Below are 26635 nucleotides of genomic sequence, written 5' to 3' on the forward strand. Positions count from 1 at the left end.
TAACCTTTCTGCTTTTTCAGTGACTTTAACATCCTGTCATGTTCCTTTTACTTGTGTGCAACCTTAACCTCAACAGAACCCCGACAAAGTTTTAGAACTGATGAACAAGCTTCTCAGCCCCATCGTTCCTCAGATCAGCACTCCCCAGTCGAACAAAGAGCGGCTGAAGAACATGGCCCATTCGATTGCAGAGAGGTAAGACAAGGGGTCAGGACCCGACCCGAGTCAGCCTAAGGCTCGTATCTGCAGCAAGGTATTCAGGAAGACAAAAAAGATGACAATTTACCCTGTCCTGCTTGCAATGGTTTGCAGTACTGAAACCAGGAAGGTAGTCTTCAGAGGCAGGCTGGGTAAACATGTCAAGAAGCTTTATCTGTAGGTGAATAAGGAAAAAATATTTACAGGATTGCTACCTGGCAGATAGAGTCTATTAAGGAGCACTAAATAAAATGAATTAAGTATTTTAGGTGATTTTAAAAACAAAGTATCATAAGCAAAAGTTGCAGATTCATTGCACACAATTCCATAGTTGGAAACAGTATTAGGAGAGTGCTACAAACCCAGTAATTCTGAGTTGTAACAGCAAAGCAGGGAGTTGGGCTGTTGGAAAACTTTGTTTTGCTGCTGCTTTAATGAACTGCTTGCAAGATAAAAAGGGGACATTTAAGTTGAGCGTGTATGTGACTATCATAAACAGACCTCATTTCCACAACCTGTTACTTAGAAAAGTGCAGTGCTTAAAAAAGAACAAGATGTGGAAGTGACCAAAAGGAATATCATCTGCAGTGTCAGTGTGTTAATTAGGCTACGCGCTTAAGAGACATCAGTGCTCAAGATTCATTAGCAGCTAGAAGTTAGGAGTAAGCTGCTTCTCTGCTTCTGAAAGGTAATAATTGCAAAATAGCTTTGGGACTTTTTTAATCATCTTCTTTTGATGCATCTTGTCACAGTGATTGCCACGGACAATTCCTATATTTTACTAGGGCAAGATCTAGGTGCCTGTGAGAAATGTCTTGCTGCTTTTTCCTGAAATGTTTTCGTGAATAAAAATAAACCAAGCAAGCTTGCAGGCACTCCGAAGTTGCAAAGACAAATAGAAGAATGTATTGATTTCAGCCAGGCGCCTTTGCCCTTCTTCTTTTGACAAGTGACATTTGCCAGTCCACTCCTTCAGTCAGCCTTTCTTTCCTTTAGCTAGGCTGGAAACAGAGCGAAAATTGGTGCCGTATTGACTTAGCAAGAGCCTCATGCTCCAGCAAACATTAAGGAGAATTAAACCTATGGTTTGAGTTTAAGCTTCAGCAGAGGCTGTAATGGGCTTTGTTTTGGTACTTGCTTTGATCTGTGTGAGAGCACCAAATATTAATGCCACTTTACAGCAGCAAACCTTATTGATTCCAAAGCCAGAACAGTCCTGATTAGCTCATCGGGGTAACTGGGGCCTTTCTCCATGAGCTGTGCTGCAGTCAGCACCTCTGGGCGCTGAGCTCTCTGCGCGTTCTTGTGGTGTTTTGAAGGAGCAGGGAAGATGCCCAACAGAAAAGGCTGAGGGGGCATCTGGCTTCCTCCTGCAGCAGCCGAGGCTGGTGTGTGCCATGCATTTGACCACCCTTACTATTACTTTGAGGAAGGAGCTTCTTTCTGAGCTGCTTGTGCTGTTAGAAGAGCAATCAGACAGCTCTCCAAGTCATCTTCTGGCAAGTGTAACTAGAGAGAGAGCATGCGGAAGCATCTAATCCATTTCTTAGCTTTTTGCCTGAAGCAGGCGGTTGTGCTGCTGAATTGTCTGCTGTAAACCAGCGTGTTAAACAGCCTTGTTCAGCACTTGCCTTGTAGGGCCCGAGTTTCTGTCACTGTTTTCTCCATGAATATGGAAAGTGTAAACATTGAAAAGGAGACAAATGCTGGATTTGATGGAAAATTAAAAGCGACTAAAAGGATTTTTAAGAAAAGCCAAAACCTGTGAAAATTCTGCCTCTTGGTTAAGAAAAACTGAAGTTGTCCTTTGTTAGATGCCTTCCGTCCTTGTGCTTGATGTCTCTGCTTCAAAGAATTGCAAGTGCATGCTTATAAGTGGTTGCCATTTTGCACAATAAAATTGTAAAACATTTTCTTTCAGGTACAAAGCTCAGGGGATAAGTGCAAAGAAATCCATTGACTCCACGTTCTACCTTCTGCTAGACTTAATCATGTTTTTTGATGAATATCATGCCGGTCACATTGACAGGGCCTTTGATGTAAGTTTCAAGAGTTCTGTTTGAAGTGCAGCCTTACTAATGCCCTTGAAAACCCAGGATGTCTCATAACACCACTTAAAATAAAAAATTACATTTAATGAGTTAGAAGGTGCTGCAATGCTATAGGAATTTAAAAATGTGCTTCTTTCTTGTTGCTCGATAATCGGGAAGATCTTTCTGGAAATATTTTCTAATCCTTGAACAAAATATTTCTCCTCCTCAGCAAAGTCAGGGCATAAACCTGTAAATAACAATGAACTGATTCTCTTGAATGGAATTGGGAGCATTTCATTAACACTTCAAAAACGTACTTTACTAGTATAGAATATATAGAGCATTGATTGTCTACCCTGATTTGTGCTTTTCTTTTTGAAGATTATCGAACGCCTAAAGCTTGTACCTCTTAGCCAAGATTGCGTGGAGGAGAGAGTTGCAGCCTTCCGGAATTTCAGTGACGAAGTAAGTAGTGTCTCTTGTTTTTAGCTTCCAAAATACTTTTCCTTGTTAAAAGGATGTTAAAACTGTTTAATCTCATCATTCTTATTCTTTAAAGGGAAATAGGATGGAATTATTTTGTATTCATGCAAGTAGACTCTTGGATTGCTGCTCTTTCTCTGTAACACTGCTCTTTGGAGCACTACAAACCATGCTCAGAAATCTCTTCTCCACTTTGCAGAAGGAGTCTGTAGATCTGAATAGTTTTGAACTTGCTTAGTTAGATTCATCTCTGTGGAACAACACCTGGGTTCTAATACTAATAATTGCCTCTGCTCTCCAAACCTCATTTATTGTGCATCGCACTAAATTGAAAGAAGCTACTCTACCAGTTAGTGTCACCTGGGAAATGAATGGAGGAGTGTCAGGCAAATGAACAGCAGCCTAAGACAGAGCAACTGTGCAAAAGTAAAGATTTGCTCTCAGTTCTGTTAGTTTGCTTATGTGTAGCAATGAATCATGCACCAGTGATTGTGAGCAGGACTTGTTTTCTGGCATGCTGTGCAATCCTTGGGCTGTAAATTGAATACGCAGTATGCTCCTGGAAAACTTGGGAAATTATCCTCTTAGTACAGCTGATGGCATCAGGTTTTTTCTTTCCTCGGCATTACATTTCCTTAGCTATTTACCAGAAAACAAAGCCTTTCACCGCGACTGTTCTGAGTGTACATCTACAACCTAAGTGGAAGTCTATTACTGCTCTTGGACTGTTTTAACTGGAAGGTGGAACTTCTTTTTAGGAACTTCTCTTAGACAGCGCTTGTTTGTATTTGAGTGTTTGGGTGTTCTTGTGTGTGTATTCAAGTGTTTTGGGTTTTATCTGGACTGTTGCTGCCCAACATGAAGATGCAGCTGTTATGCATGCCTGTCCCAAGACTATGGATAACATTTTTTGCCAGGTCATGCAGTCCTGGTAGGGGTAACCATTAAATGTATGACTGTTACATAAGGAATTATCAGCCACAACTCTCATTGCTTCTTTTCCTGATGTCATTGAGCAGTGCTAATGATTCTGTCAACCTGCTCTTCATTGCAATACATCTTCTTTTTTCCTCTCCTTTGTGTAGATCAGGCACAATTTATCCGAGGTCCTGCTTGCAACCATGAATATTTTGTTCACCCAGTATAAGCGGATGAAAGGCACAAGCCCTGCCACTCCTGCCAGACCCCAGCGCGTAATGGAAGACAGAGATTCGGTAAGATTGTAATCCTCGCTGTCTGACAAGTTTTCCTACTTTCTTTTCCCCTGACTTTCAAGGGATTGGGCTTTATCTGGGCACCTCTAACAGTCTTTGGTTTCAATCAACTAGCCTTTTCAGTTACTTGTCCTGAGGCCAGTCTCTTGTAACTTCACCTTTGTGTAAAGAAAGGGTAATGCTCTAAATGGCACAGAGCTAACTAACAATATATAACAATATATATCCTAGCAAGAAGAAATAAGCATTCCCTTTGCTTCTCGGTGGGATCTTCAGTAATTAACAGATGTGAAGAGATTTAAACTTGAGCTGATTTTCAAGAACCAGATTTCCACCTCTGTCATTTGAGTTAGTGCCCTCTTCGTGCAAAACTTATTTCTCGGGGAAGGGCACTTCAGTCCTCTCCCTGGCTTGCTTCCATAATGGCACAGGCAGACATTTTCAAAGACATTTCAAATTTCCATGGGCAACACACCAAGACCTTCAGATATATTCACTTGGTGGATGGCTGTAGTGGTTTGCCAGTGTCGTTCTCCTGTCTTTGCAGCAGTGCGGGCAGCTTTCAGGTGCTGAGGTGCTTGGTCTGGCTGTCTGGTTTAAACGGCTGACAAAGTTGGGTTGGACTTAACTGCTAGACTTGCTGCTGAAGCATTTCCTGCATCCACGGATGGAAGGCTGCACCTTCAGCCACGAAATGGGGATCTCTTAATAACACCACTTAAAGGACACAGACTGGTGTGTGGGCACTCACCTGTAAATACTCCCTAAAGCAAAAATGTGCTCAGCTTAGCTGCCGTGGGTTTTGGTCTCATAGCTCTTACTATATTAAAGCTGTCATAGGCACTTAAAAATCAAGGCCAAAGCACTCATCCTGTCCTATAGATCAGGAATTATGTATCAGCTTCTATTTGAGAATGAAAAACAACTTGGGCATCGGCCAGATTTTTATCCAGGCTTCAGACATCTGCAAAAGTGCCTTTCACCTCTGAATTTCAATATTGGTGAAAGTCTTTGTAGCATTTTTAAATTGCAGTAGAAAATGAAAGTTTGGAGTTAACGATGCAGCTTTTGTCTTTGGGGTACAGCCCGTGTGTGAGTTACAGGATCCTGCCTTGCAACTGCACTTGGACTCTAGACTGGCAAAATAGGAGAAGGATGCATGCTGCTTAGGCTTCTCCCCACCTTAAATTCTGTTGTGAGTCCAGGCTAATGCAGTCTATTACCTGCTCTGTGGGTTCACAAGGATGGCTCTGAGCAAACAGCCTGAGCTCCTTGCTTTTCAAGTGAGCCTTTTATTTCAGTTTTGTGATTGCAGTGTTGTGCCTTACGTAGAAACATCTACCACCTCTGTTTGGGTGTTACCCTGTCAGGTGTCATCTCAGTGTGAGTAGCATGACAGCTGATTTATCGAGCTCAACACCCTCGAAAGTTTTCTTCTTCAGGCATGAAGTTTTGTTAATCAAGCTGCTGGCCTTGCGGTGGGATCTCGTAGCAGTAGGGCATCGCTTGTGGTAGAGGACACTGAGTCTGACTCGTGGATCTCTGGCTGCAGAACACAATAAAAGCAGTGCTTAACCATCAGAGGGTACAAGTGCCCGCTGCCTCTGTAGTCAGGGATGTGATAAGAGAAATAGTTGAGTGATTATAATGTCAGAAGGGAGCATGAATCTTCTGGTGTAGGATTAGCTGGAAAAAAATCTATAGGCTTGAAGCTCCCAGCTGCCTGGTTTGCATGCGCAGAAAAATATCGGGCAGGGACACATGGAAGGTAGGCTAAGGATAGCTTTAAGGCATGCTCCCCTGTTGTCTTACCCTGCTGAATCTCCTCTGACAATGTGGGAGTGGGAAGCTAGATCGTGCCAGTTTCCCTGCCTGGGAAACAGCTGGGGGATGTAGAGGTGGGAAGAAATGAGGGCATTTCGAACATGGGGAGGTGGTCCTTCAGCAAAACCTTCCCCATTCAGCTGAGCAGAGATGGCAGATACAAGCTTCTGCAGGCTGTGCTCGGCAAGTTTCTTCTTTTGAACTTCCCTGGGGAAAAGGCAGCTTTTCCTTTCTCTGCAAGGAAGGAAATTTGGGGGGAAGTCACTAACACTGTGTGGTCTTCCAGAAGCTTTAACGGTCTCAGTGCATTGCCCAGTAGACAGTGCAAGCAAAAAAAGCACCTTTCCTCGAGCAGGTCTTTGAAATCCCTAGGCTTTCTCTACATCCATCCGAGCAGAGAGATTCAAACCGAGCAGAGAGATTCATCAGAGGAACTTGAAAACACGAGGTAGTAGCTGTTCCAAGTCTGAGGCTTGTTTCACATAGCAGGGAGCAGAGTCCCCCCGCGTAGGAACATTCAGCTCTTAAATTTGCCCTCCGGTGCCCAGCACTGCTCTGCTGACTGCCCGAAGTGGGACCCTGCTGTGACAGGCAGGGAGCAGAGGGAGTTTTGCAGGAACCGTGTGGACCCAACAGCAGGGGCAGGATGGAGAGGGAGAAGTACCTCTAGAGCTCTGTGACCCGGTAAAGCTCTCTGCTAAAACATCTCCTATTCAATTTCAAAGATAAAATGTGCTGTATTTAGAAATCAGCAAGTTTGGACTCAGAGCTGAGTTTTTATTAATCTTTTTTTCACAAAGAAATTACCTATGCTATGTTTTGAGTCTTTTATACATATATATGTATATGTGCTATATATTGACGCACACATACGCATATATATACATATACACACATTCACACATTAATTAGCTTAGGGAATGAGGGAGCAAAGTCCTGTCCCACTTGGCCTGATCCACTTTGTCAGATTTCAGGCAAAGATTGCAGCGAGCCCGGACTGCGGTGCTGGAAGCTGTCGCTGCCAGCCGTGACCCAGATGCCACCAGTGTGTGACAGCAGTGCCTGAGCTCCCCCGCCTGGTCCGGGGTGACTAGCCCCCTGCAGCAGCCCAAGGGCGTTATCTGGGTGGCAAAATTAGGTCATGAAAGGAATGGAATTCAGGTTCGTTTGTGGTCTTAATTTAAATCACAAGTGACTTTCACGTTCATTAAGTAATTACAGCCACCAGAACATGCAGACCTCTGGGCCGCTCTTAACCTCTGCAAACCCCTGTTCTTGTTTCCTGAAGGACTGCTGCTTGCAAACCCTCCTCTTGTTTTGACTTTTAAAAATAGACTGGCTCCAACATCATTGCTACCAAAAAGGTAAAGGGAACAGTAATTCACGCTGCTCCTGAGCCTTTTTAGTCACAGTGAGAAGTTTTGCCTCTTAAGATTTAATTAAGAGCCAGACAACTCGATGTGCTTTATTCACCCACCAGCTATTTTGATGTCCCCCGAAACACGGCAGGTTACAAGTGATGTACACAACTCTGTGTAGCCCATTTGGAAGCAGTAAAAGAGAAACGTTGACCATCACTGAAACTGATTTTTAAGGCACCTTGTTAAGCAGGCAGTACCTTGGTGTTAACTGGGTGGTAGCAGCTCTGGAAACCGCCCTGGAAGCTTGGAGCAATGGGGTCAGACTCCATCCTGCTTCTTGTTCACGAGGCTCCTGCTGTGCTGTTCTGCCTTCTGCCACTCCTCAGCTGCAGCATGTGAAGGGAGGAGTGCTACGCTGCCCTGCTCTGTGCAGCTCCAGGTATTTGTCCTTGGCCAGACAGGAATACGACCCGAGGTAGGAGCTCTGCCCTGTATTTCTGCCAGGCCCTGGGGCTTTGCAGACAGTCATAGCTCTCTTTCAGACAGCTTAGTAGTGGAAACACGAAATGAAATGGCTGTGTCTCAGTGCTAAATAAAACTGACTTCCCTACCCCGTGCATAAAGCTGAAGGTTTTTTGCTCAGCTGAATCAGCAGCGTTTAGCCAGCGTCTTGAAACAATCCTATCGGGTGAGCAACCCAGCTTTTCCTGTTATCAGCTTACAAAGCTCATCAGTTGCCGCTGGGTAACCAACTGGTTTAACAGCACACTGAAGACGGGGTAGAATTGCCCAGATGGATATCAGAGCTGGTGTTTGTTACTGTTCCCGGCCACGTAACGGGCTTCACTCACTCCTCGGTTTGTCAGTCCCTGCTGTCAGATTCACTGCCTGCGTGCCCACAACAACCAGCGTTGCTTCGGTGTTCCCTTCAGTCAGCAGATTGAGGGAGGATTTGAGCAGTAGGATCTTCCAGGAGAGTAATTCAGAGCTGTCTAATATTTAAGAAGGAAAACACTGCAAGCAAACAAAACAGTCTACACGGTCTGCCATAAAAATTCAGAGTTTCTGTATCTTTCTGATGCCTGCCAGCTGTTGGATTGATTTTTCCCTTTAATCTATTAGTGGGGAAAAAAATGGGGAAAAAAAATCCTGAATTCCACCTGCGACATAGCCTCCTGGGTGCACAAGAAGACGTTTTGGTTACTCTAGCCAAACCTCCACAGGTTGAAGAGCTGTCAGTATGTTGTAGGTGAGGCCGGAGATCTCAAGGTGCGCGTAGCACTGCCAGCTTGTTTCTAGTGCTTGTGCTTTGAGGGTGGTAATGCAGCATTTCAGCAGGGTCCTCCTTTTATTGTTATTTTGCCAAGTGGGAAAGAATCGTGTTGCCCAGGGATGGACCGTTTCGTGCAGAGATTGAAGATGATTGCGGTACAGTGATGCTCCAGATACTTGAAAACATTTTTTTCTTGGGTAATTTTAAATAAATGGGCATTTTTTAAGCGAGTCGGCGACTCACCATGCTTATAATGGTTGGAAAGGGAAACAAATTAGATTTCCATCCCAGTGTGGAGTTATATTACCCAGAGAGCAGTTCTGAGTATAAACATTATACTTGCTTGTTTGAAAAGGCAAGTGCTTAACTCGTGTCTAACTCAGCTTTCATGGTGTTGTAGGGTGTTTTAGATACTACAGTAACTGTACTTTATTTTTCTATTCTAGCAACTTCGATCTCAAGCTCGTGCACTGATAACGTTTGCTGGAATGATCCCTTACAGAACATCTGGAGACACAAATGCAAGACTGGTGCAAATGGAGGTCCTTATGAACTAGCAGAGCAGCTTTTCCTAGGGTTGCAGCAACCTGTGCCTCTCGTTAGTGCGTTCAGGGGTGGGACCAGTGCCATTTTGTATTCTGTATTTTTGTTGATGGAAATAAATTTCTTTGATTTCTATTTGTTTTTGACATTTTCATTTTCACTGATTTTTTTTTTGTGTTTTTACGTTTTTATTAATTTTGTTTTAAATTGGTTTATATTTAGAAAATCATTCTCGGTGAGTAAGCAGGCCGTGCAGAGAGAAGTCAGTTCTGCAGCAGGGAGGTAAATGAACCATTTTGTAGCAGAAGAGGAAGTGCAGAGTAAGAACTTTGATTTAATGCTCAACGTACAGTTGGGAAATTTTTGGAGTTTTGTTTTTTCGGATGCATGTTAAATGTCGCAAATCTGTTTGATACACCACACGTGGCGTGCTGCTGTCAGTCCGTAACGTTGTCTTGTGGGGAGGAGTGTTTGTGATGCAGGTGAGCTCCGCGTGCTGCAGACTCATTTATGTTTAAATTGTTGGGTGCCTCACGTTTACACAGCTTTGCAAATCCTGGAGCTCTGCTCAAGCTTTTGCAGGGACAGCTGGGACTGGGGACAGGTATATCTGGATAGGAGACGTTTTGTAATTGGCACATGGGTTTTTAACAGTCGAGTTCAAAATGGTCCCGTATTGAGTTCCCCAGGGGAAGCAAGGAAGCTGCCCCAGGAGTCTGTGTGGGTGCTGTGGGCAGGGACAGGTACTGCTCTTGGTTCTGTGGGAAACCTGTGTCCCATTCAAGTGAGGTGCATTAAATGATGGCTCCTTGGCATAGTTTAAATGTTTTGAGCTACAATTAAATCGGTGTGAAAGCCCTGTTACGTTACAAGCTTTTTTTTTTCATGCAGCTTGAATGTAGCTGCCTTGACTATAGCTTTGAAATGAAATGGGAGGAATGGTAATTACAGCTCTTACTGCTCCCGACACACCTACCCTTCGGCACTGCTGCTGTTTTACCCTCACTCCATTTGTATTACTGGGATATGAGAACATGTGCACTCCTGGATAGGCAACAAAATGTAGGAGCTGATTTCAGCCTTTGCATGTTGAATTATTGTGGGGGAGAATTAATGTCCAATTCTTGCAGTAAGTGTAACCTGCGCTGAAGGATATTTGACTGACTTCCTCGTTGTTTCTCTACCAAAAAAGTTGCAGTGTCAATCTAGCCAACCTTTTCAACAGGAATGGCTTGCCAAACCACCCCAAAACAGGTCTCATGGCATGAGCAAGCTGGCTATTGGGGACCCCAGCAGCATAGCTAGGGATTGCATGTGGCACTGAGAGGTCCCGTGGCATGCTCAAGGCTCTTTCGGCTGAAGGATGGTGACGTGGGGAGCCCTGTCGGTCAGACAGGCTCAGGAGCATGTCCTGCAGCGTGTCCTTTCTCCTGCTGGAAGGGAGGATGAGAGGCCTGGATATCACCCCGCGAGTGAGGGGGATTTGGTGAGTTGCTGGGAGGTACTGGTGGGCCCAGCAGTGTCAGCAGGTGAGTGTGGGGGGCTTTGCTGGTGAATAACTTTGCTGGCGTTTGTGTGAATGCTTCTCAGTGCACCTCAGCTCCAAAATTCATCTGCTCTTGAGACTGAATCCCCAGAAGGTAGGTGGCAGAGCAAGGCATCTCTCCTGAAGCTCGATGAGAAGCCTGCTTGGCCTTGGTTGCCCCATGTGCAGCCCTGCAGGAGAAAGCCAGCTCCTAATTTTCCTTGCTGGCACTCAGCCCCTGTCCCTAGGTTACTCCCAGCACCAAAGTACCTCGCCGCAGTGACCGGCGGGCCCGTGCCTGTCCTTGGGCAGCCTCTGACCCGAGCGAGAGGGACGGCGCTGCCAGAGCCTGCTGTGCAAGGGGGAGGCTGCCCTGCCTCGAAATGCCCTGTCCGTGCAGACAGCGGGGCTCGGCTCTCATTGCTACTGTTTGTGGGACCTTGTTTTTCTCCTGCCATCCCCTGCTCAGCTGAGCTCTTGGGCTGGTCCTTCGTAAGCTGAGCAGAAACTGAATTGTTTCATACGTTGTCCTAAAACCTTGGAAGGGCCTTCTGTGACCTGCTGGCAGAGGAAGCAAATCCTCTGCAGGGTTTCCAAGCCCTGCGACCAGCCCCGTGGAGGTAAGGCCCAGCACTGTCTGAGACAAGATGTGAGAGGCTAGAGGTATAACAGAAGGTGCCGTGGACAGTTGGGGTTCATTTACTTCCTGCTGATTCCCTGTGATTACTTCCTAGGTCTGCGCAGGTGGTGGGTATTGCAGCACAGCAGTCCTCCCGTGGCCCCAGGAGCGGCGGGCTCCAGCCTGGACTCAGCAAGCCTGGCTCCTCTGCACGGCTTCACGGGCTTTGCTGCACTGAGGTAGATGCTGAATAAGGCACCCCTGTGGTTTTCCAGATGCCACTGTTTTCTCTTCACCTCACGCCTTCTGACGTCTGTCTTCATGCTCTTCTGGAAAGAACAACCTGGTCGTGCTCCCTCAGGTTTCCGACCCAGACGTTCTGCTGCGGGAGTGGAGTTTGTAACCCTCTGTACCTTCATGCCTCAACTTTATTTATTCAACTTCATCTGCTGCAGGGTTTTTTTGGGATGTCATTAAATTCATACGTTGTTTGGAGCAGCCTGCTTGAAGGTATTGTCACCGACCACTCCCTTTATAACAGGGAGGAATTCTTGCATACGTAATGTAAGGCTATCAAGAGTGACCCTGATTTTCCATGTGCAATTACTTGGAGCAGCATTTTCTCATTTCCTTTCCCAAGCTAGTGTCATCCATGTCCTACAGAGCTGGCTGTTGACTAGGAGGGCAAGAGAGTGCCTTGGTGTGAGCTTTACCATGGCCCTTTTAAAACCGATAATTCCAGATTCTCCATAGGAGCCTGCATAAAGTTTGTGGAGCTGCAGCTTGTCCTTTGCACAATTCCTGGTTTGTAGCCATTGCTCCGGGTATCACAATGAAGACGTGGTTTTGCTTCCTTTGTGTAAATAATTGAGACATTGGGAATGCTCCTTGTGCATATAGAGGGCTTGGGGCTCCTTGGACAAACCTGCAAAGGCCAAAATGAGCATCTGAGAAGTCAGCGGGTGTGATTTGCCTGGTAGAGTTAGTGGCAGAAATGGGTTCTCATCTGAGAGCTGAATTCATTCTTGCTATAAACTGACAAAATGTCGCTGAAGTCAGCGGAGCTCTGTACACAAAAAAAAAAAAAAAAAGAAAAAAATGCACAGATTCATGCTGCAGATTAAATTTAGGATAATTGGCCTGTGCCCTTTCCTGCTGTAGGATTAATCCTCTGCAGTAAGGACTCTGCAGGTAGAAGACGAAATGCAGCCTAGGGGGTGGCTGGCTGGTTGGGATCTAATGCAGCTCACGCTGGTGTTGCTAGAGAGGACTGAAAGGGTGACAGGCGCGTGTCTCTGGGCGTGCTGACCCTGCACAGATGCAGCAGCGACGTGCAGGGCATCCGGGTTTGTTGTCTGTGGTTCTCATGGCTCGTCCGTAGTGAAACACCGGTGAGTGCCATGATACCAGCGTAACAGTGCTTAAAGCTTTGAAGTTTTTAAAGCTTGAAGCCCTTTGTCAAGCAAGGTCTTGGTTGATGCGTTCTGGGTTTACAGGGGAATTGCAGGGAAATTTGGAAATGCTCATTGTAAATGTCTGGCTTATGTTACCTGTCCAGTAGGAGGGGATTTAAATCTCTGCCAAGAGCTTAATTGTGGGCTGCTGGTAAAAACTAAATTGAGCTAATAAAGACAGCTAGCTGCCATGTGCCAACAAGCAGAAAATCTGCTGAAACGTGCCTCGAAGGTCCCTGCCTACAAACTGCCGTGGAGCTGGCAGATACTGGTGGGTCCTGTCCTCTTCTCAGCTCATTGTTTTGGTGTTTTCCCCCAGTAATGCTCTCTCTTCTAAGTATTTTCACAGTGGCATCTGTAGTGTTATCATTGTGTGTGCTTGGCTCGTCTAGTCCCGGTCAGGTATTTGCTGTCTGGAGGAGGATGGGAAGCGATCCCTTCGGCCCACCAGGTGAGGTTGCCAGCAGCTGCCTGAATAACCACCTCTTTTCTCTTTCCAGGCTTCCTTCCCTGCCGCGTGGAGGAAATCAGCCCTGCTCTGCGCGGTGCGGTCGGTGCCAAATCCCCGCTCGGTGCGGTGCAGTCGGTGCTAAATCCCCGCTCCGCTCGCGTGGCCCGCGTCGTCCAGGCGGTAGGTTCCCTCTTAACAGAGATAGAAACGGGACAATTAAAACTTAAATAAAGACCTGGAGGAATCCAGTGCCTTGGCAAACTTTAAAAGAAGCCACATATTGAGCATTGAACCGTTCCCTGCCTAACTAGATGAAGGTTCATTTGAGGCATTTAATAGCCATAATGGACCAGCATCTCGGCCCCAACGCTCTCCTCGTTCTGCTCGCGGCCCCCAGAAGCTGCCGCCGGCGCGGGACGGCCCCGGTATTGTTGCTGCAGCTGGTGTTGTGAATCAGGCCGACGACAAGCGCATCCTACTATCCGGCTATTTCACTACACCAGGGTTGCATCATACCACTTGCTTCGCTCTTCGCCTGCCGTCCGGAATCCTCATGCCTCTCCTGGAGCATCTTTCTGCAGTGCTTCACCTCCTTCCATTTAAGAGGTTCCCTGCGATTTGCCCCGTTTGGGGCCAGTTAACGTTTTCTGATGAAATAATGATGGTCTGAAATAAAGATGTTGCTTCTAGGCACGAGTCTGCTGCTGTTTCTGTTGTGGGCAGAGGCTGATTTCCACCTTGCAGGAGGTATTGCCTTAGCTGCTGAAAGCCTGAAGCTTTCTCCTTGCTGCATCTCACTGCCGCCCTCTGTTCTCCCCCTAAGTGGCGATAGGAGATATGCTGAGTCTGGGCAGTTTTCCCCAGCGTCTTTTGAGCCCTGCAAGGCAGGATCCGCTCGCTGCGGGGAGCTGCTCACCTCCTGGCACTATTTGGGCTGGGACCGGGGACAGAGTTTGGGCATTACGTGAGCAGACACCCGGCTGTTCCACAGGGAATGCGGCTGGGTCCTGGTGGCTTCTATCTTCATCCCCATGTGCTTGCAGGTGGGTGGGCTGCTGGGCTTCCTCGCCTGGAGATCCAGGTTCCCCCTGGAGATCCAGGTCCCCCAGGAAGGCTGGGTGCGCAGGGCTCTTGCCACCTCTGCTGGGGACAGCAGTGGCACCAGGGGTGCAGTTGTATTTTGGACCATTGTGCAAAATACAGGCTCTGCCTGTCCTCAGCTCCCCGGGGAAGCAGCTCTACACTGGCCGTGTGTGATTGAGGGTGATGTCTGCCCACGCACAAGCAATGCAAGAGCAAGTCCTCAAAAAGCAGGTTAAAATTTGTGTGAGTGCGAAAGGCAGCCTGAGGCAGCGGGCCAGGCAACCCGAATTTTCCATTAACTCACAAAGTAAGTGGGGTGAAATTCCAATGGGCTGCAGCGTTGCCCTCAAATTTTATTGCCTGCCTTGTTCGCTGTCTTCAGCGATCTTATCTGTAATGGCTTTTAGTGCACATGTGACACCCAGCTCCATATAACAGGCGCCCATCCCTCCCCTGGCCTCTGGCCACCGTAAGGCGAGCAGCTGCGTGTTTTTTGTCAAGTGGGGAAGGGTTAAACGAGGGATGTGGTTTGGGGTAGATTTGGATCATGGGCACTCAGCAGTTCCCCCATCCTGGGGTCCAGAGGGGTTTCTCACGGGGCTATGGGACTGTGGGTATCTTTACCCCCAGCCCTGGGACATCTCCCCCATCCTGCAGTTTCTTATTCTCCTATTTCCCCTGGTTTCACACATCCGGCACAGCTAGGCATCGCCAGCAGCAGCTGAGATGATTTATGGGGTCTGCGAAGTGTGGGGCAGTATCCTAGGGCAGAGGTAACGTGTGTGGGATTTGCTGCTATTTTCCATAACAAATCCAGGTGGGAACTGAATGTTCCCGGGTCGGGGCCGGAGGCGAGCTCAGCACTATGTTTCTCTGCAGCTCTGTCCTTGGGACTTAATCTCAAATCTGTTATCACGGCCCCGATCAGGCACTGGAAGCCAGCGATGCTGATTGTGGCATTTTTGATACCTCCTCCGGCTATTTTTTTCCCCCTGGCCAGCTCGGGGTGGTTTGAGCCGATCGCATCCCCTGTGGCACTGGGGGGGTGCCGGGTGGCTCGCCTTGGTTTGGCCGGGTATAAATCCCCCGAGCCCGACCCTGGCACCGCGAGCGGGACCTCGGCAGCCGAAAATGTCCGAGCTGCCCTGCCCGGAGCCCCCCGCCCGCTGCAGAGGCCGCTTCACCATCAGCACCCTGCTGGGCGTGGAGGAGGCCGGCCGGCCTCCCTGCGAGGCCGCGGGCTGCGAGGGCACGCACCTCTCGGGCAGCACCCTCTGCACCAGGACCTTCGGCTACAACACGGTGGACGTGGTGCCCGCCTACGAGCACTATGCCAACAGCAAGGGCGTGGGCGAGGCCAGGAGGGGGAGGCCCTCGCTGGCCGACCTCCGCTCCATCCTCAAGGTAAGGCCGATCCCGACGTCTCCCGGCTGTGCTCTCCACTGGGGCTCTGCCCGGGTGCCGGGCGGTGCTCGTGCTGGGTTGGCTCTGCAGTGACCCGCGGTCCCCTCGTCCCCACAGCCCGACCCGGGCCACCTCTGTGTGCCGGTGCCCGAGCTCCAGCGCAGCGACGGCCTCCCCAGTGCCGAGGAGGGGCCGGGTAGGGCCCCCGCACCGGAGCCCGTCCGCTTCGGATGGGTGAAGGGCGTGATGGTGAGTGCGGCCTGTTCCTCTGCCCATCATGTTTTTTTTTCCTGATATATCGATTTTTTGTGACTGTCCATGCTCCAAATTGTTCCCCTGCCCTCCCTGGCATTAACCTGAAGACCAGCAGAGCCAGGGTGGCCCTGGCTGTCCCCAGGTGCCACCTGCACTCACAGCCGGTGTCCCCATCTCTGTCCCCTCCAGATCCGCTGCATGCTGAACATCTGGGGAGTGATCCTCTACCTGCGCCTGCCCTGGATCACGGCCCAGGCAGGAATCGGTGGGTGCCCACCACAGCCCCGGCAGGGTGGGGGGACGATGGCGCCAGGCTCCCTGCGGCCCAAAACACTTGGGTGCAGGTGGGAATGGGACTGCTGGTGGCACCTGGCCAGGTGGGTGCGATCGGTCCTCTCCCGCGCAGCCCTGACGTGGCTCATCATCCTGATGTCGGTGACGGTGACCACCATCACCGGCCTGTCCATCTCCGCCATATCCACCAACGGCAAAGTGAAGTCAGGTACCGCGTCCCCAGCCGAACACCCCAAACCTTCGGAGGGAGCAGGTTCCTCACAGCCTCTGCTGATGCAACCGCCCCAAAACCTCCCAGCCCTTCCCAAACCACCACGCCGAGTGTTGCAGACCACAGCATCCTGCTGGTGGTCACCATCTCGCAGGGAAACACCGAGCAGAAAGGAATTTTGGGTGGTTTTGCGTGCATCAGGTGCCCCTCGATGGCTGGTTCCTGTTACCTCCTTGGTGGTTTTGGGGAGGAGTAGGGGGAGGCAGCCCCGCCACCGGGTTTTCTGCACCACAGGGGGCACCTACTTCCTCATCTCGAGAAGCCTCGGGCCAGAGCTGGGTGGCTCCATCGGGCTCATTTTTGCCTTCGCCAACGCGGTGGCCGTGGCCATGCACACGGTGGGCTTTGCCGAAACCGTCCGGGACCTGCTGCAGGTGAGAACATGGCTCCGTGCGTCCTGGCACCCCGAGTTATTGATCGATGCATGGGTTAATGCCGATAACCACCCCTCGGCTGCTAAAACCAGCGGTGGTTTGCCACGGGGAGGTTTGCTTCCTGACCGGTGACGGTGCCCCCTTCCCAGGAGCACGACTCCCTCATGGTGGACCCCACCAACGACATCCGCATGATCGGGGTGGTGACCGTCACCGTGCTGCTGGGCATCTCGCTGGCCGGCATGGAGTGGGAGGCAAAGGTAGCGCTCGCCCCCTCGGTCGGCCCAGCCTTTGGCCCAGGGGAGCCGGCTGCCTCTTTCTGCTCCCCCAGGCCCAGGTCCTGTTCTTCTTGGTCATCCTGGTCTCCTTCGCCAACTACCTGGTGGGGAGAGTGATCCCGGCCACCGCGGAGAAGCAAGCCAAGGGCTTCTTTGGCTACAGAGGTGGGTCCACCACGGACCTGGGCACCATCCAGTGCTGTGAGAAAGGGTTGGGAGCAGCCAGCCGTGCAGAGCTGGGTGGAGATGCTTCTCCTCTGCTTCCTCCCCAGCTGACATCTTTGCCCAGAACTTGGTGCCCAGCTGGCGTGGACCTGAGGGCTCCTTCTTCAGCTTGTTTTCCATTTTCTTTCCGTCGGCAACCGGCATCTTGGCTGGGGCCAACATTTCGGGTGATCTGAAGGTAGGTCTTCACCGTCCCCGTGTGAGCTGGTGGTTCTCAGGACAGGAAACTGGATGGGCGAGAAATTTGGGTGGGCCAAAACCATCACTGGGGTTCCCCGGAAGGCTGCTTTGCTTCTCTCTGTGCCTCCTTCGGACAGGATCCTGCCGTGGCCATCCCCAAGGGCACCTTGATGGCCATCTTCTGGACCACAATGTCCTACCTGGTGCTGTCTGCTACGATAGGTGAGCATGGACAGGTGGGATCCCCATGAAGTGGGGAGGAGAAAGCGGGCGGTGGGAGCCAGGAGCGGTGCCCCAGCATCTTTTGGGGTTGGTGGATGAGCGAGACACGAGCTTTGCTGTGCCCTGCAGGTGCCTGCGTGGTCCGGGACGCCTCGGGCAGCCTGAACGACAGCGTGCCGGTGGGCTCGCTGGGCTGTGAGGGGCTGGCCTGCAGCTTCGGCTGGAACTTCACCGACTGTGCCCAGCGGCAGAGCTGCCCCTATGGGCTCAGCAACCACTACCAGGTGTGCCTGGGGCCTCCTCAGCTTCAATCAGCCAGAATCAGGCTCTGCTGCTGGCTGTTTTCGCTCTGCAAGTGATGGGTGGGTTTCCTTGGCCATAAATGAGCAGCAGCAGCCCACGTGCTGGGTGCCTGAGCACCCTAGGAAGGGCAGCACCCATGGTGGTGGGAGATGTGTGCTCATGAGGTCTAATGGGGATGTGCTGGGGGAGCTCGTTTAGGTAGGAATTCAGAGGGCACTGGTTGTCAGCACCTGGATAATTTTGATGTAGAATGGGGCAGCACTGAGGGAAGGGGCTGGGGGCTGGAAATCCTTTAGGGTCAGGGTGCAGGATGATGCGTGGAGAGTCCTGACCGCCGGGTTCTTGGGCAGAGCATGAGCATGGTGTCGGGATTCGGTCCCCTCATCACGGCGGGGATCTTTGGTGCCACCCTGTCCTCAGCGTTGGCCTGCCTCGTCTCAGCCCCCAAGGTCTTCCAGGTGAGGGCTGGTCCCTGTCCCCGTCCTGTCAGCAGAGATGTGGAGGGGACGACCCGATGCCTCTCACACCTTTCTCCCCGCAGTGCCTCTGCAAGGACCAGCTCTACCCTCTCATAGGCTTCTTTGGAAAGGGCTATGGGAAGAACAACGAGCCCATCCGTGGCTACGTGCTCACCTATGTAATCGCCGTTGGCTTCATCCTCATCGGTGGGTGCTCCCCGCCCCGTGCCCAGCTGGCTCGGTCCCACCCGGCGGCCCTGGCACACCGACGACTGCCCTGTCCTGCCCTCCTCCTACAGCCGAGCTCAATGCCATCGCCCCCATCATCTCCAACTTCTTCCTCTGCTCCTACGCCCTCATCAACTTCAGCTGCTTCCATGCCTCTGTCACCAACTCCCCAGGTGGGCCCTGGCCCGGCCCCACCGAGTCCCGGCTGCGGGGCGAGGGCAGCCGGTGACAGCCGCTGTCTGTGTTTGCGTGCAGGCTGGCGACCCTCCTTTCGGTATTACAGCAAGTGGGCCGCGCTCTTCGGCGCCGCCATCTCGGTGGTCATCATGTTCCTGCTGACCTGGTGGGTGGCCCTCATCGCCCTCGGCATCGTCGTCTTCCTCCTGGGCTATGTCCTCTACAAGAAGCCGGGTGCGTGGTGGCTCTGGGGACAGCCCCGTGTCCCCCCGGGGGTGTTTGTCCTTGCTGCTGACCCATCCCCTCTGCGCAGACGTGAACTGGGGCTCCTCCATGCAAGCCAGCTCCTACAACATGGCCCTGAGCTACTCGGTGGGGCTCAGCGAGGTGGATGAGCACATCAAGAACTACAGGCAAGGGGGTCTGGGTTCGGTGCCGTGATGGAGGAGGAACGGGGGTGGCCGTGATGCTCAGAAAGGCTCAGTGCCACCCTGCTGCCTGGTGCCACCCTGCGTCCTCTCCTTTCCCCCACCTCAGGCCCCAGTGCCTGGTCCTGACCGGGCCCCCCAACTTTCGCCCAGCACTGGTGGATTTTGTGGGCACCTTCACCAAGAACCTCAGCCTGATGATCTGCGGCAACGTGCTGATCGTGAGTGGGGCCGGGCTGTGCCCTGGGTGTGAGCTCCCCAGCTCGTTACGCAGTATTGACGAAGAGCTGGGGCGTCCCTGAGAGCTTCCCCTTGCCCAGCCCGGAGCAGAGTTGCTCCTGCAGGACGAGGACGCTGGTCAGAGGACAGGGGAGGGGACCCCTCTGCTCTTGCCTGAGGAGGAAATGTTGGTGCCCAGAAGGTGCCTGGGCAGGCTGCTCTCCGTACAGTGTCACCAGCACCTGCATTTGCCACTGTGCGACCGGTGGAGTCGGGGTGAAAACCAAAATTCACCATTTTTCCCAGTGCAATGGCAACTTCCCAAGCATGCAGTGCTTAAATCTGGGTCTTGCCAACAATCTGGGGAGAGAGGAGCTGGAGCTCCTCAGCAACCAACACACAGGGGACAACGGGGGACAATGGGGGCCGCTGGTTGTTCATGGCAGCCGTGCCCCCTCCCCTGCTCCCCACCAGGGCCCGCGCAAGCAGAAGATGCCTGAGTCCAGGCTGACGTCGGACGGCCACACCAGGTGGCTCCTCAAGAGGAAGATCAAGGCTTTCTACACCAACGTGCTGGCTGAGGACCTGCGAAGCGGCGTCCAGATGCTCATGCAGGTAGAGCCGCCCTCAACCCTCACTGTCCCCACCTTGGTGGGACACCCCATGCCGTGCGAGGTGGGTGTCTGCTGCAGGAATTAATTATCCCTATTGCTTTTTTTTTTTCCCCCGAGGCTGCCGGCCTGGGGAAGATGAGGCCCAACATCCTGGCGCTGGGCTACAAGAGGGACTGGCAGGTGGCCGCGCCGCAGAGCGTGGAGGATTACGTGGGCATCCTGCAGTACGTGCCCTGGGGCTGCTGACCTGCCACCCGTAGCGGTGTCACACCGAGCCGTCCCCACCCCGGTGACGGTCCGATGGGGACAGCCACCACCACCAGCCGCCTTCTCTCTCTCCTTCCAGCGATGCCTTCGATTTCAAGTACGGCGTGTGCCTGCTGAGGATGAAGGAGGGGCTGAACGTTTCCCGAGTGGTGCAAGCTCACAGTGAGTGCTGAGAGGTGGAGCCACGGGACTTGTCCCCACGCAGAGGCCACAGTGGGATGTCACCGCCAGGCTGGGGATGGGTGCGCGTGTCCCTGGGGCTGCTTGGTGACCGTCCCACACAGCCAGGAATGGGCCTGATCTAACGTCACCTCTGGAGTGGTGACACCTGTGACAAGCTGCACTGGGCTCGGGGACATGGCACTGATGGGGACAGCCCCAGTTATGGGGTCTGGTGCAGTGAAGTGGGGCAGGACGCTGAATTTGGGTACTCCCAGGGGTTGCGCCCCACTGCCCATGCTCCTCTCCTCCCTCCCCATTTAACCCCACTTTCAGGGCAGGACCTCAGGCACCGGTCAGTCCTCAACTGGGGGTGCCCAGAGCATCCTGTAGCCTGAGGGTTCATTTTGGGGAGCTGGGTTTGCGCCCGGGGGGCACGATTTGAGCTTACAAAGGACATGAAGACGGTTTACTCACCCCCATAACGGAGCGGTGCCTCGCTGATGCCGTCACGTGCGTGTCTTCACAGCAGATCCCGGGGAGCTGGCGGCTGAGCAGCAGGCGAGCACCATCTTCCAGAGCCAGCAGGGCAAGAAAACCATCGACATTTACTGGCTCTTTGACGACGGAGGTGAGCTCTGCCCCGTGCTGTGGGACCAGGCAATAGAAGAGGATGGGAGCACATTAAAAACGCCCCGTGAGCATCCCCAGAGTGAACGTGGCTGTGTCCCGCAGGGCTGACGCTGCTCATCCCCTACCTCCTCGGGCGCAAGAAGCGGTGGGGAAAATGCAAGATCCGGGTGTTTGTCGGCGGGCAGATCAACAGGATGGACGAGGAGAGGAAGGCGTATGTGCCAGACCGGTAGCGTGCAGGTGCTCCAGCTCAGCAGCTGGGGCACGTCCCCGATTTTTGGAAATTGTCCCTTTCTCTGCTGTAGGATCGTGTCGCTGCTGAGCAAATTCCGCCTGGGCTTCCATGAGGTCCACGTCCTCCCCGACATCAACCAGAAGCCCCGGCCGGAGCAGTAAATGCATCCCCCTGGCTACCCACGACTCCTCGTGCTGCGCACAGACCCCCTGATTTCGGCACAGAGGGGCCCCGTGCTTTGCAGCAAGATGGGGTTGGGCACGCAGGGCAGGAGGATGCTGCTGTGATGGGGCCGAGCCCCAGCTCGCAGTCACATTGTGCTGGGAAAAATCTCTATTTTTGCATATTAATATAAATAAGAGATAATATAAGTAATAATAAGTAATTCCTGGCTATAGTGCACGCAGGGAAAAAAGCTTTGGTAAAAATGCAAAGAATCTAAAAAGTTTCCCATATATATTTTTAAGAATTTGTAATTTGTCCTCGTCTTGCAGCATCAAGAGGTTTGACGACCTGGTCGTGCCCTTCAGGCTGAACGACGGCTTCAAGGACGAGGCCGCGGTGAGCGAGATGAGGCACGGCTGTCCCTGGAAGATTTCTGACGAGGAGCTCCACAAGCACAGAGCCAAGGTAGTGCCGGTGCGGGCTGGGGTGAGGTGGGACGGTCTGCGAAGGGTTTCCTGCTCGAGTCCAAACTCTGTGGTTCTGGAAACCTTCCCACTCCCCAAATTTGCAGGGTGCAAAGTTCTTGTGGCCAGTCCTTCCTGGGGTGCTTGAGGATGACGTGGTGGCTCGCCACGGGGCCGTGGTGCCCCCGGCACGGTTGTTTCCTAAATATTAGGTTATTTTCCTAAACCCGCGCTGTTTGCTCCGCAGTCGCTCCGACAAGTGAGGCTGAACGAGATCTTGCTGGAACACTCGCAGGACGCGGCGCTCATCGCCATGTAGGTGCTAGACCACCCCCCGCTCCCCTTCCTTGCAGTCCCTTGGGGCCCGGACCCCCCCCAGTGCACCCAGAGGGAAAAGCTGGGGGAGCACCGAGAGGTCTGGTCCTGGAGGGAGTGGAGGGGGGAGGCACTTATTTTTAGGAAAAAAGCTGCAAATTGGTGCCGGAGGAGGCCGTGCACTCGCTGAGGCGGCCCCGTCCCGCAGCACACTGCCCGTGGGCAGGAAGGGGGGCTGCCCCAGCTCCCTCTACATGGCCTGGCTCGAGAGCCTCTCGCGGGACCTGAGGCCGCCCATCGTCCTGACCAGGGGAAACCAGGAAAACGTCCTGACCTTCTACTGCCAGTGAAGCCCCCAGCGCCTCGCCGCGTGAACGCTTCAGGCCAGTTGTGAGCTGGGCGACTGGGAAGGGGTTTGGGGGAGAAACAAGCATGCACGGCTGGCAGCAATGGGGTGCTTTTGGGAATCCCTAATATGCACTGCTGCTGTGCTCTTAGAACAGCTCGTTTTGCTGATCTTGGTCCTTATAGGCTGTACGTAGCTATAAAATAACGCACGCCCTGTAATGCAGGTGCTGCCCCCACCAAAGCCACGCTCCCCAGCTGAGAACCACCCCACGGGGCTGCAGAGAGCAAGGCACCTGCCAGCCCTGGACAGGAGAAACCTGCCCTGCACGAGGCAAAAAGGAGTGTGGCTTCCCGAACCTCGACACTGGCCTCCTCACCACCCCATCCTCCCGCAGAACAAACACACGACTCCGTTCACCTTGATCGTTACAGCATTTACTGATCGTCACCACCAGGATTAGAAGTGCCAGTAGAAAAATAAAGCTTTGCACGGATTTCTCTCATACAAAGATTTGTTCGTGACAGTTGTGGTTGCGAGGAGCGAAGTCGGGCTGTCCCTATGCAGACCAGCAGGTGGAAGTCAGCTCGAGCAGCAGCACCTCTCAGGGTGGAAGGTTTCTCGGCGTGGAGTTTCCTGCTGGGCTCTCAGGACACCTCGGCATTTCCATTTTTTTGCAAGCTCCTTACAGCTTTTGGCAAGTTTGCACTGCAGTAGAGCAGGAATTGTTCTTCTCCCAGGCAGTCGTGGGGTACTTACCCAGCCTCGTGCAACAGCCCTCAGTATTTCCAAATCCCAGCCTTCCCAAATCCTTCTGTCCGAGCAAAGCCACCTGCTGAAGACTCAAGGGATTCCTCTGCTTGGAGGAAGGTGAAGGTAACACTAAAACAACGTGGTGAGAGGGAGGAACCTGCATTCACAGCCTGCCCTGGTGCTTCGGCTCAAAACTACGCCGCTGTGTTTGGGTCTGGTTTTATTGCAGGAGGCGAGGAAGGCAGACCCGCCCCGTCCAGCCTCAGCACTTTTAATCCGCCTGGGAAAGGACGGGACGAGTCCGTGAATTGAGCCACGTGCTCCAGGCACAAGCTGTGCACGACGCGATTTGAAATGAGCAGGAAGGGGAAGGCGATCCAAGCAGATCACTCATGACTCCTGCTTTTCGTTTGGGGCACGGGGGTGGAAGCGCAGAGGGGAGAGGGCCCCCAGAGCCCCACGCAGCAGACCCAGGGCTCAGACTCTGCCTGCCTAAGGAGAAGGGTTTGCATTAAACTCCTAAAATTCACAGCTTTATTCCCTGGATTAATACAGGCTAAAATTTAGCGTATTCTCATTAAAGCTCCTGAAAAACAACTTTCTCCATCCACTGTCAAAGGACAGGTTCTCTTGAACAGAAGAGAGAATTTCGTGATGCACAGCAAGAGAATTTTATGATGCACATGATCCCGTTCAGGGTTGTTTCATCACCTTTGTGGAAGACAACTGGCCGTACGGAGGGGATCAGACACAGAGGGCGAGCTGCTCTGGAAACCCAGCGAGTTCAGAAACAACCCAGGTGGGAAGCGTGGCCTGGGAGGCCAGACACGGACAGCGCCTCCCTTCAGCAACCCAGATGACGGCAGCAGCTACGAAACACGCAGGGACCACAGCGAAGCCCTGGGGCTGGCTACTCCACGCAGCAACAGCCTCGGGATTCAGCCCCAGCTTCCCCAAGGCCCCAAAACCCAGCCCCCAGAGAGCACACCTGAGAGCCCTGACCGCACAGCACACCTCCAGGCAAGCAGGCAGATCAAGAATTAATTAAAAGTCACTTAAAACTAAACCAATGCATTAGGAGAGAGTGTACCTCGGTGGGTAGGGGTTGAGGGGCATCTAAAATTGTTTGCGCACCAGTGAAGATGTCCAATTCTCCCACACCGACGTGCGCACGTTCAGCAGGTGAAGTCAGAATGAGTTCAGGAACACAGATCTCCTCCAAAGCCCGAGAAACTACCGCGCACGCCCACACGTGCCCTGGGACTGCTGCTGCAGGCAGCGGGGTGCAGCTCCCGTGCAGGACGTCCAGTGTCTGGAGAGCTTCACAGTAATAAAACTCATTAAAATCACAATCTTTCTCACACCATCTCCCTTGCCCCTGAGGCATGTTCACAACTCTCAGCCACAACTTTTCAGTCTCAGCTATTTAAAATGATTTTTCCTTTTGCTGCTCCCCAGCTTCACCATGAGCATGATCTGGCAGAGACGGGGCCAGAAGAAAAACAATAAAAGAAATTTCTCATGTAAAAAAAAAAGTCACATTAAAAGAGCTTCGGGTTCACTGCAAACAAAGCAGCAAGAGGTCAAAGCATTAACTGAGCGCTGAAGACACCACACCAGGCGTGGCTGCTGTTGAGTTACACGCTGCTGCTGCCACAATCTGTCACCTGCAGAAGGTAGCGGAGCCTCCTCCAGGGAAATGAAGTTTCACTTGGCACTTAGCGTTACGAAAATGTAACAAAATTAACAATTTTTATCTTAATTTCTAAAGCAGACCGGGGACCCGTTTAGTGGCACATTTTGGCCGGGAAGCAGCCAATGCTGCTTGCAGATGTTTGCTCAGGATCGGCGGCACAGCTTCAGCAGTGCCAGGGGGACCTAACCCAGCCGTTACGGTGGTACATGAGCAACAGAAGTTACAGAAAGCACGTTCTCCAACGCATGCATGTGGCACGCAGCCCTTCAGGTCAGGCTCTGCCGCCGGCCTGGAGGCAGAAAGCCTTCACACAACCTCAAGCAGGGGAGGAAGCGCATGCCGAGGCACCCCTCGAGTTGCGCTCCCTCGTTATTTGCTTCACAGAGCCCGGGCACAGGGCAGATGTTTGGGTTCCCTTCCATTTTCAAGCGCTAGCATCCGAAGAAAAGCTAGAGAGTGGCTAAAATCCGTAGGAACGAAACCACCACCACACAGAACGTCTGACCCACTCCTAAAATGAGGGCTTCGAAGGGAATCATGTTTTTCCCTGCAGCTCTGTAAACTCCTGCGATGGCAGCACCTGCGGAGAGGGGGGAAAAAGCAGAAAGATTACTGCGTGATATGAAAAACACTGCGGTGCCACGGGAACGAGCAGGGAGGGGGCTGACTGGACAAAGTGAGGGGTTCTGCAGAAGCTCTGCAGCCCAGCGGGCAGGGGCAGGGTGCTCGATATGCGATAAATCTTAGCCACGAGGCAACGAATGCGGGTGGCAACAGAGATTCGTGGGGAACAGCGCTGGCAGAGCTCTGCCCAGGCCCCCGTGAGGTGCTGAGCTCTCTGGGGGCACGTTTTCAGCCCACGCCAGGACGCTGGCAGCCCACAAACGCAGCCCATTTTTTGCACAGCCCCCAAACCCGGGCGGTTTTTGCCCGAGCCAGGGGACGCGGCCCCCTGTGAGGCACCCGACGGGCAGGCGGGGGGCGGGGGGGCGGCGGCGGCGCCCAGCGCTGGGGCGGGTCCCGTACTGGTGAGGATGCCGGCGGTGATGGGTCCCACGATGCCCATCAGCAGGAGGCCCAGCGACATGAAGCGGCCGTACTTGTGGCGCCGCAGCGTGAAGAGGGCGAGCAGGGCGGCGGGGGCGTGGAAGGAGAGCGAGGAGACGAGCGCCCACAGGAACACGCCGTACCACATCTCTGCGGGGGGACGGCGCCGTCACGGGGGCTCGGCGCGGGCCCGGGGGCCGCCGGGGCAGGCCCGGCGGCCTCCGGCGGCCCCCGGGGAAGGCCCGGCCCGGCGCCGAGCCCGGTTCTCGGCCGTGCCCGTACCTGAGAAGGCCGCCAGCGGGTTGGAGTAGGCGGCGGTGCCGTTCCCAGAGCGCGGCACCAGGCGCAGGCTGAGGATCTGCTGCAGCAGCCCGCCGCCCGCCTCGCCGCCCTCCATCGCTTCGTCAGCCCCTCCCTCCCTCTCCGGTCTCGGCCAATAGGAAAGCGCCGCTCGCTGACGGGCGGCGCCGCCAGCCAACCAGCTCCCCGCTGCCATGGCAACGGCCGCGGGCGGAGACCCGGAAGCGGAGGGGCCGGCGGCCGGGCCCCCGGCTGAGGGAGGGC

The 26635-nt window shown here is 52.9% G+C and overlaps 3 protein-coding genes across 13 annotated transcripts in view; 2 read left to right on the top strand and 1 right to left on the bottom strand.

Moving 5' to 3' along the window:
* NUP93 (nucleoporin 93) overlaps window positions 1-9064 on the top strand; it is an 80210-nt gene extending 71146 nt beyond the window's left edge. For both annotated transcript variants that reach the window (XM_083851902.1, XM_083851901.1), the window contains exons 18-22: window positions 77-195; window positions 2120-2237; window positions 2613-2696; window positions 3800-3928; window positions 8833-9064. In XM_083851902.1, the coding sequence (XP_083708028.1) occupies window positions 77-195; window positions 2120-2237; window positions 2613-2696; window positions 3800-3928; window positions 8833-8943 (561 nt within the window). In that variant the 3' untranslated portion in view covers window positions 8944-9064. The remainder of the gene's footprint in view (window positions 1-76; window positions 196-2119; window positions 2238-2612; window positions 2697-3799; window positions 3929-8832) is intronic.
* Window positions 9065-9207: 143 nt separating this feature from the next.
* On the top strand, window positions 9208-24394 carry SLC12A3 (solute carrier family 12 member 3). Of its 9 annotated transcripts, XM_083851890.1 has the most exons (25): window positions 9208-15465; window positions 15583-15714; window positions 15910-15985; window positions 16127-16222; window positions 16520-16659; window positions 16809-16919; window positions 16991-17102; window positions 17210-17340; window positions 17480-17564; window positions 17694-17848; window positions 18218-18325; window positions 18409-18532; window positions 18625-18726; window positions 18809-18964; window positions 19044-19143; window positions 19268-19379; window positions 19852-19992; window positions 20109-20215; window positions 20338-20420; window positions 20947-21048; window positions 21153-21264; window positions 21356-21442; window positions 21780-21915; window positions 22162-22229; window positions 22438-24394. In XM_083851890.1, exons 1-25 carry the CDS (start codon window positions 15193-15195, stop codon window positions 22577-22579), a joined length of 2991 nt encoding a protein of 996 aa, XP_083708016.1. In that variant the 5' UTR covers window positions 9208-15192; the 3' UTR covers window positions 22580-24394. The 9 variants fall into 9 exon arrangements, with proteins under 9 accessions (XP_083708016.1, XP_083708012.1, XP_083708014.1 ...); XM_083851886.1 differs by having other exon boundaries at window positions 15910-16659; XM_083851888.1 differs by having other exon boundaries at window positions 18409-18964.
* On the bottom strand, window positions 22997-26588 carry TMEM170A (transmembrane protein 170A). 2 transcript variants are annotated; one of them, XM_083851921.1, is made up of 3 exons: window positions 26354-26506; window positions 26051-26221; window positions 22997-25604 (listed from the first exon to the last, which is right to left on the bottom strand). In XM_083851921.1, the coding sequence occupies exons 1-3, from the start codon at window positions 26466-26468 to the stop codon at window positions 25474-25476; spliced, it is 417 nt and encodes a 138-aa protein (XP_083708047.1). In that variant the 5' UTR covers window positions 26469-26506; the 3' UTR covers window positions 22997-25473. The 2 variants fall into 2 exon arrangements, with proteins under 2 accessions (XP_083708047.1, XP_083708048.1); XM_083851922.1 differs by lacking the exon at window positions 26051-26221 and having other exon boundaries at window positions 26354-26588.
* Between the last annotated feature and the right edge of the window lie 47 nt (window positions 26589-26635).

This window comes from Anser anser, assembly GCF_964211835.1.
Source record: "Anser anser genome assembly, chromosome: 11".
NCBI classification, from domain to species: Eukaryota; Metazoa; Chordata; class Aves; order Anseriformes; family Anatidae; genus Anser; species Anser anser.

What these genes read in the sequence shown, in the direction of transcription:
- SLC12A3 (XM_083851882.1), top strand. Translation starts at nt 15,193, where the DNA reads ATGTCCGAGCTGCCCTGCCCGGAGCCCCCCGCCCGCTGCAGAGGCCGC. An exon ending in GCGTCCAGATGCTCATGCAG is followed by an intron (nt 19,993 to 20,108) that starts GTAGAGCCGCCC and finishes TTTTCCCCCGAG; the next exon opens with GCTGCCGGCCTGGGGAAGAT. An exon ending in ATGGACGAGGAGAGGAAGGC is followed by an intron (nt 21,265 to 21,355) that starts GTATGTGCCAGA and finishes TCTCTGCTGTAG; the next exon opens with GATCGTGTCGCTGCTGAGCA.
- TMEM170A (XM_083851921.1), bottom strand. Translation starts at nt 26,468, where the DNA reads ATGGAGGGCGGCGAGGCGGGCGGCGGGCTGCTGCAGCAGATCCTCAGC. An exon ending in CCCGCTGGCGGCCTTCTCAG is followed by an intron (nt 26,222 to 26,353) that starts GTACGGGCACGG and finishes GTCCCCCCGCAG; the next exon opens with AGATGTGGTACGGCGTGTTC. An exon ending in CACCGCCGGCATCCTCACCA is followed by an intron (nt 25,605 to 26,050) that starts GTACGGGACCCG and finishes CCCTCTCCGCAG; the next exon opens with GTGCTGCCATCGCAGGAGTT.